Source organism: Gossypium arboreum, chromosome 11 (genome assembly GCF_025698485.1).
Source record: "Gossypium arboreum isolate Shixiya-1 chromosome 11, ASM2569848v2, whole genome shotgun sequence".
NCBI classification, from domain to species: Eukaryota; Viridiplantae; Streptophyta; class Magnoliopsida; order Malvales; family Malvaceae; genus Gossypium; species Gossypium arboreum.
Genome location: NC_069080.1, coordinates 120000769 through 120008551, shown reverse-complemented (window position 1 = coordinate 120008551; position 7783 = coordinate 120000769). Strand labels below are relative to the sequence as shown.

The 7783-nt window shown below is 33.5% G+C and overlaps 1 protein-coding gene across 3 annotated transcripts; it reads right to left on the bottom strand.

Annotated features, from left to right (window-relative positions):
• Window positions 1-203: 203 nt before the first annotated feature.
• Window positions 204-7272, bottom strand: LOC108471710 (sugar transporter ERD6-like 15). Of its 3 annotated transcripts, XM_053021765.1 has the most exons (18): window positions 6936-7272; window positions 6793-6855; window positions 6626-6715; window positions 6493-6552; window positions 3262-3327; window positions 3104-3169; window positions 2961-3036; window positions 2813-2877; window positions 2488-2580; window positions 2312-2395; window positions 2142-2226; window positions 2004-2047; window positions 1860-1922; window positions 1718-1777; window positions 1339-1392; window positions 1201-1257; window positions 802-916; window positions 204-713 (listed from the first exon to the last, which is right to left on the bottom strand). In XM_053021765.1, the coding sequence occupies exons 1-18, from the start codon at window positions 7119-7121 to the stop codon at window positions 589-591; spliced, it is 1452 nt and encodes a 483-aa protein (XP_052877725.1). In that variant the 5' UTR covers window positions 7122-7272; the 3' UTR covers window positions 204-588. The 3 variants fall into 3 exon arrangements, with proteins under 3 accessions (XP_052877725.1, XP_052877726.1, XP_052877727.1); XM_053021766.1 differs by lacking the exon at window positions 6493-6552; XM_053021767.1 differs by lacking the exons at window positions 6493-6552; window positions 6793-6855; window positions 6936-7272 and having other exon boundaries at window positions 6626-6781.
• Between the last annotated feature and the right edge of the window lie 511 nt (window positions 7273-7783).

Sequence of the window (7783 nt, the reverse complement as noted above, 5' to 3'; positions counted from 1 at the left end):
ATATAATTTAAATTATACATAAATAATTATTTTTAAATTCATAGTTATTAAGTGATTTTTTTTTATTTGTTTCAAAATGTTACAAAATTAAACTATTTAACTATGATTTTTTTTTTTTCTCTTTTTGAGTTCTAAATCATTAAAATTTTAAAAATGTATAAATAACTTGGGGAAATTCACATGTGAACCTAAGAAGACACCGCTTTTACCAGGCTAAATATTTTTCATATATATGCTAGTCACACCACCCACATACCAACAACCCCATTTTAACAACGTCAACCAATGTTCTAATTGGTCAACCACAAAAGCAAGTGGCTCCCTTGTTAGTCAAGCAATCCTTCTTAAATTTCATGCTTAATAAGTGAGCTAACAGGATCCAGATATTGCCTAATGATAGGGACAGATACACTAGTGTTGCTGGGTTTTAGCCTTGTCAGGTCCCATCGTTACCTATTCGTATCGATGGTATGTTGTAGTAAAAGAGCAACAACGTCGCTAAAGAGTTTGGCATATTCAACAGCAACAGATCAAGATTTAAAGCAAATTGCTGATGATGAAATAACTTTTGGAAAAGCCGCTGCTGTTTCAGTCTGAAGAGGGAGTAATTGATGCTTGGATTTCCTCCAGTGTTCGTCCCTTAGTCTCAGGTACCATCGTCGCTATTAGGATGAAATTTGCACAGCAAAATGCAGAAAATGTAAAGAATATCCCTGAAACAATGCCAAAAGAAATGCAGTCATTTGTAAGGTCTAAAAGCTTGAGAAATATTATGGCAAAAATGAGTAAGGCATGAATCACCTGCTGAGCTCCATTCAGTTAGGAAGTTAAAGTAGTATCCAACAACCCAACCAGTGGAATTGCCCATAAAATTACAGATGCTTCCTGCTGAACCTTTTATATTTATTGGGAATAACTATGATACAAGCAAATATAGTTCAATAATCAATATGATGCAAAAATGGATGACCGAATAAATAAACAAAGGCGAACACCTGTGTTACTTAGAGTGAAGTGTGAGTGTCGGATGCAGATATTTATCCGACGGAGGTATATCCAACTTTTTAACAAGTTTTTTAAAATTTTTTGGAGGGTTTTTGGAAGATTATATCTTCAAGCACATGTCCCGATATGGTTGGATATAGTTACTTGGAGAAACATGAAGAGTTGGAGCAACATAGGTGAAAACAGTTTGCAGACCTCTGATACTAGCAGCCCTGGTAGTCCTGCGCTAAGTGCATACGAGCCCATATACATCTGAAAGCATAATCCAATATTTAGAATTGCTAAAGAAAAAGGGGAGAAAAACAGAATGGAAGAGAAAAATGGATGACTTACCAATAAGCCAATGAACGCCAAAATAGGACTCCCTTGATCCCACCAATTAAAATCCTGCTCAATATTGATCATTGTATCTGATATGTTAGGACATAGTGAAATGCAGTAATAAGATCAATGAGGGGCAAATAAAGGCACTTTTTAGTTATAATGACTGGGCTTCGAATGTTTCTCCTGCATCATTGCACGTCACGATATCCCATCGCTTACGCTTACATTGATTCAAAATGAGGGAGAGGTCATTGGTACTTGTGAGGGCAATAGAACTATCTTATGGGATAATACCTTTGATGTAAGCATACGCGAGGGTGATGAAACAATTCTTGCCACGTGAAGTGACGAGGGGGAGATATCCGAATCCTGGTCATCACATTAGTACCTTTAAGAAGAATGTTACTCCTGTGAGGAAGCTACTAAAGCATAATCCAGCTGATGAAACCTGATGGACACAGTTAAATCATTGTTCAGTAACAATGCATTTTACTTGGCAGATAATTACAAAAGGTTTATCCTTGGCTAACCAGTAGGAGTGGTCGCCTTCCTAATTTATCAATTATGGTTGAACTCAAAATGCCAACTACTGTCTGCAAAACAGTTCTTTACTTACTGAGACATTAATCCGATCAATAGAGAATTTAGCTTCCCAAAATGACAGTGAAACAAACCTGAGTAGCAGCTAGTGTGATGAGTCCTACCATGCTCGATATACCTTTCAATTGTCATAAAATAGAACTTTATATAGTTGAAATTTTCATAATTTTTCTTTTGAAGTTCTAGGAGATTGTTAAGATCAGTACTATTACCAGCTGAGACAAAAATAGCACCAGAATAGTATACAAATGCATTTATTCCTCCCAAATTTGTTAGGACCATCATTCCAACAACAGTCTATAAGGAAAAGAAGAGATACATCAATGGATTATATAGCAAATATAGAGAAATTGATCAATTTCAACCAAGTTACGTGTCATACAAGCAATGGCCGAACATACTTCTTTTGAAATATGTCTACTACAATTCCTCCCCTTGAGAAACTTTTAAGAGACTCCACATGATTCTGTAAAAAGAAAAAAAAAAAAGCTCAGAGAAGCAGAAATTGAACCATTATAAAAGTTTTTACTTTTTTCCTAAGAAAAAAACAAAGGTTACTTTTATTTCAGTTGCTTCATCAGAAATATCAGCTTTATCTCCCCTAAGGCACAACAAAGCGGCTTCAAGCTCTTTCTCACGACCAACATTTGCCTGCACAGAATATTCTCGGTAGCTATAAATAACAGAGGAGATTTGAACCGAAATAGAAAACTTATGATGATCTGCTATGATATATTTGTAGAAACTCAAAGCCATTTTGTAGCTGAACGGACAATATCTTGCAGGTTAGTAATGAGTTTTTCTGTTTTCTTTCAACACGAATTTTTAAGATAGACACTGAACAGTAGCTGTAAAATTTAAGAGAAACTCGAATTGGATTCACCAGCCATCGAGGAGATTCTGGTATGAAGAAGATGAGTAGGAGTTGAAGCAGACCGGGAATCGTAGCTGTATGTAAAATCATTCAATAACTGTTAGAAAACTATCTGATTGCCTAACCAATTTCCAATGCAATTCAAAGTTTTAGTTACCTAACAGAGCTAATGTGCGCCAATGGACAAAGGAACCAACAACATACATGAACGATGCGCCCGAGCCAACCATCACCTGCAGAACTAGTAGTATAAGAACCATGAGGCAATAAGTGTATTACAGGCAATGTTTGATTAATGACCTGCAATATGGTTGTAAACCTTCCCCTGACATGCTTTGTTGTTATTTCTGCAATGTAGATGGGCGCCTGTTTGAGATCGAAACGGCTATCCATTGTAATTCAACATTTAAAAACAAATGGATAAAAAAATGTATCAAAGAAGATGTCAGATGAGTTACCAAGTAACCGGAAATTCCATTTGTGAATCCTAGTGATATTCTTCCAAGATTAAGCAACCAAGGGGCCTTTTGAAAACAAATGAAAGCATGGTATTATGAAATGAAAGCAAGCAATTGCAAATTGATCATGACAGCAACCAATCCTGAAAATCCTCTAATGGATCCATCATTGTCTTACAGCCAGAATCCTATATTGAGAATGTGACTTAGATTTGCTGAATAATAGGTTTGTAGACCAAGTATTTAGGGATTTTAGCCATATAATCTGAACAATACAACAAATTATAGTGTGTTTCTGTTGAAATATGTATATATTTTAAATTTATTTAGATAGATAAATCTTATTTAGATAGATAAATCTTATTCATATTCTATGAATATTTTTATTTTATCTTTTAGTAGTTTATTAAAAGAAGGAACTATTTTCTTTTATATTTTAGTAGTTTATTAGAATAAGGAACTATTTTCCCAATTAGGATTAGGACTCTTTTCTCTATTTAAGTTCAATTCTTTAGTTAATAAAAGAGAACAGTTTTATTAAAAGCTCTCTTGAAAACTTTCATGGTATCAGAGCTAGGTTAAAATCTCTAGTAACATCATGGTTAAAATAGCTTTCACTGGAGATAAGAAAAAACCTTGGTGCAATCACTGTAAAAAATATTGGCACACTCGAGAAACGTATGGGAAGCTTCATGGGAAACCGACAAATGGAAGGAAAAAGAGTGGCAATGGTCGTGGTTCACAATCAGGGGATAACAGAGCTTTCCAAACAACTAATGGAAATTATGAGGCTAAAGTTCTCTGAAAGGATCTCCATCCACTAAGGAACAATTAGAGCATCTATACAAGTTTTTTCAATCACCACAATTTCGGATGAATTCTTCTATTCCTAACTCATCCAATAATCCTTCTTCCTCTTTTGCCCAATCAGGTACTGATTTTTCTGTTTTTTTCAGTATCAAGTCTTATAAAACAAACAAATGTACAGTATCCTGATGTAGATCTTCTATCTGTTATTGAGCCTGCCCAATCTCCATCTGTATAAGCTTCAATTCCTCTAATATATTTTTCTTTTATATTTTTCGTGTTTCATATGTTTTTCTAAAATACTAAAAATTGGTATCTAAGCTGGATCTGTGAGTTAAAAGAAACACATAAGCTTTAGACATGGAAGTTGACACAATGTTTTCTCATATTGTTCCACCAATTTTTGATGGTCATAATTATTAAACTTGGGTTGTTAGAATGACAGTCTATCTTCATGCGATGGATCTTTGGGAAGCAGTAGGAAGATTATAATGTTCTGTCAGAATACCAAGGCAATGAAAGAACAAAAAGTATGCAGATGCTCAATTTGATCATAGAGTTTGAAATGCTAAAAATGAAGGAGATAGAAACCATTAAAGACTATTCTAACAAGTTGGAGGGCATAGTAAATAAGGTAAGATTGTTAGGTAATGATTTTTCTGATGATCAAATAGTGCAAAAAAACATTGTTACTTTGTCTGAAAAATATAAGTCTAAAATTTCTTCGTTAGAAGAACCAAAGGATTTTTCAAGTATATCCTTGATAGAATTAGTGAATGCTCTAGAAAAAAGGAGAAACATGAGACGAGAAGCATCAATAGAGAGTGTTTTTCAAGCAAATTTAAAAATTCGAGAGGCAAAAATAAGAAAATTAAAGATAAGACCAGCAATAATAACAACAATAAGATATATCCACCATGTCCATACTGTAAGAAGATAAATCACTTGCCAAAAGTGTCGGTGGATGCCTGATATTAAGTGCAGAAAATGTGGTAGTATTGGGCACATAGAGTGGGTCTAAGTCTCAACAACATAAAGAGGTAAAAGCATCTATTGAGCAACAAGAAGATGAGTTCCTTTTTGTGGCAACATGTTTCTCCAGTGTCCATACTGTAAGAAGACAAATCACTTGCCAAAAAAGTGTTGGTGGAGGCCTAATATCAAATACAGAAAATGTGGCAGTATTAGGCATGTAGAGTGGGTTTGTAAGTCTCAACAACATGAAGAGGCAAAAGCATTTATTGAGTAACAAGAAGATGAGTTCCTTTTTATGGCGACATGTTTCTCTAGTGATTCCTAGTTAATTGATAGAGGCTGCACAAATCACATGAACAATAACCCAACAATTTTCAAAGAACTGGATAAAACGATCATTTCCAAAAAAAAAGTTGAAAATGGTGAGTTTATTCCAGTTAAGGAAAAAGGAAACAGTGACTATTGAAAGTTTAACAAGTTTGAAACACATAATTGATTTTCTATATGTGCCTAACATTGACCAAAATCTTGTTAGTGTTGGGCAATTGATTGAAAAAAGTTTCAAGGTCATATTTGAAAACAACTGGTGCTTGATCAAATAATCAAAAGGCAAAGATGTATTCAAAGTTAAAATGAAAGCAAAAAGCTTTACCCTAAATCTAATGAAGGAGAAGCCAACAACGAAGCAATTGCAAGAGACTCTTTAGCACTTTGATGACATGATGTTCTGGTTTGTGACACAAGATCTTTATTTGAAATTTATGAAAGGTGTACTGTTGTTGTATTTGAGTCTGCTCAATTTAAAAAAGCTGAAAAGGATGACAAATGGATTGAAGCAATGAGTGAAGAGTAGTCCGAGGGATTCCAAGTTAAGAGTCAAGAGGAGAAAGTCTACATGCTAAATAAGGCCTTATAGAGTCTTAAACAAGCTCCTAGGGCTTGGTACAATAGGATTGATGAATATAATTTGAAAGAAGAATAGAAGATTGGTAAAATCAAGTCGGTTTTATGCAAGACTGAAATCAAATTGCAAATAGGTTAACCAAGACTCTTCCGAAAGTTAGATTTAATGTTTTAAAAAATAAATTAGGCTTTTGCAATTACTAAGACAAGGAGGAATATTGAGAATGTGCCTTAGACTTGGTGAATAATAAGACTATAGACCAAGTTTTTAGGGATTTTTAATTTTGTAACATAATTTTAGGAGCAAGTTATGTGGCTGAATATTAGCAGGATACATTTTCTGTTAATTTTTTAGCTAGATAATCTGAACAATACTACATATTATAGTGTGCTTCCAAAATATTTTTCTTTCACATTTTTTCAATACCAACATCCTAGTTAGCATTGTGATGGAAAAAAACAATGCAAGTTTATTTCCAACTTGGTACATAACTCGAGCATGTCGTAAATAAAAGCTTATAAAAGAAAAAGCAGAAGAGCTGAAACCCTTGTAAATGCTATGGCAAGCCATCCACCGATGTAGAACAAATTCAAAATCCACATGGTCTGGTTCAAGGCATCGGAATGAGTTTGTAAGATTTTAGCAAATTAATATTCAATAATTCTTGAGAAAGCTTACCAGTTTCCGACCAAACAAATCTGTTATCTTCCCACTTATTGCAGCACCTATTAGTGATCCAATACTCAGAATTGAACCAAACAGTGAGAACTGCAGAAACAGAGAACTGACTGTCAAATTGAAACCTCTTAAAAATCGGAACATAAATAGTGGATGGGTTGTTTAACCTCAGCCACAGAAAGTCCCAAGTCTTCCATGATTGAAGATTGAGTAGGCGATGAATATCCTATCTGCCATGCAATCCAAGAAATTAGTAAGTTCCATCAATTTTAAAACTGTTAAAAGAACAGTTCAACGAAAAGGCACGTACGGCACAGCCAAAACCAAAGGTAATGCAAGCAGCCGTAAGGATGCTAAGACCAAGAATGCTGGTAAAATTGGAAACAGCCACCAATCCTCCATCCCCGACACCGACATTTTCTTCACTGTAAAAAAGGTTGTCGTGTCCTTGACTGGAAAGCAAACGCTCAGTTGCTTCTTTTCTTTGCTGCTCCATAGATTGTTCCTCTTCGAGGATGCTAACAGAATCAACAGCGAATTTCAAGTAACTATTTATAAAAGAAAAAAAAAGTCAATTAACTTTAGATTTCAAAATTAGTGCTGTAGGTACATGTATTATATTCGGGAGGTATCCACTTAAAACTTAACCCACCTCATAATTTTTTATACCATTAATTTTAATAATCCAACTTAACATTTCTTCAATATGTTTATACTTGTTATGTCGATATGATATCTCTATCATATCGATTTAAATATTGTCTATATTAACATATATTTACCTGTTAAATATATTTTTACATAGAATAAAATATTAGAAAATTTTAATTTATGTCAAATTTACATATGGAGCATGAAATATAATGTTTGGATTGTTACTATATAACGAGGATCTACTTACACTAGTTTAAAATTTAAGTAGTTTTATACCATTTTGTAACTTATTAAACGTTTAATATTTTAACAATCCAACTTATATATTTATCAAAATTGTACTTGTTATGCATGTAAATTTTGAATTAATCGATATTCATATCATATTGATCTAAAATGTTATCTATATTAATATATTTTTAATGGTTGTAAGTTTTTTATTTACAAAAATGAATAGTTAAAAATTTTAATTTATATCAAATTTGACATGCATGATCTATATTA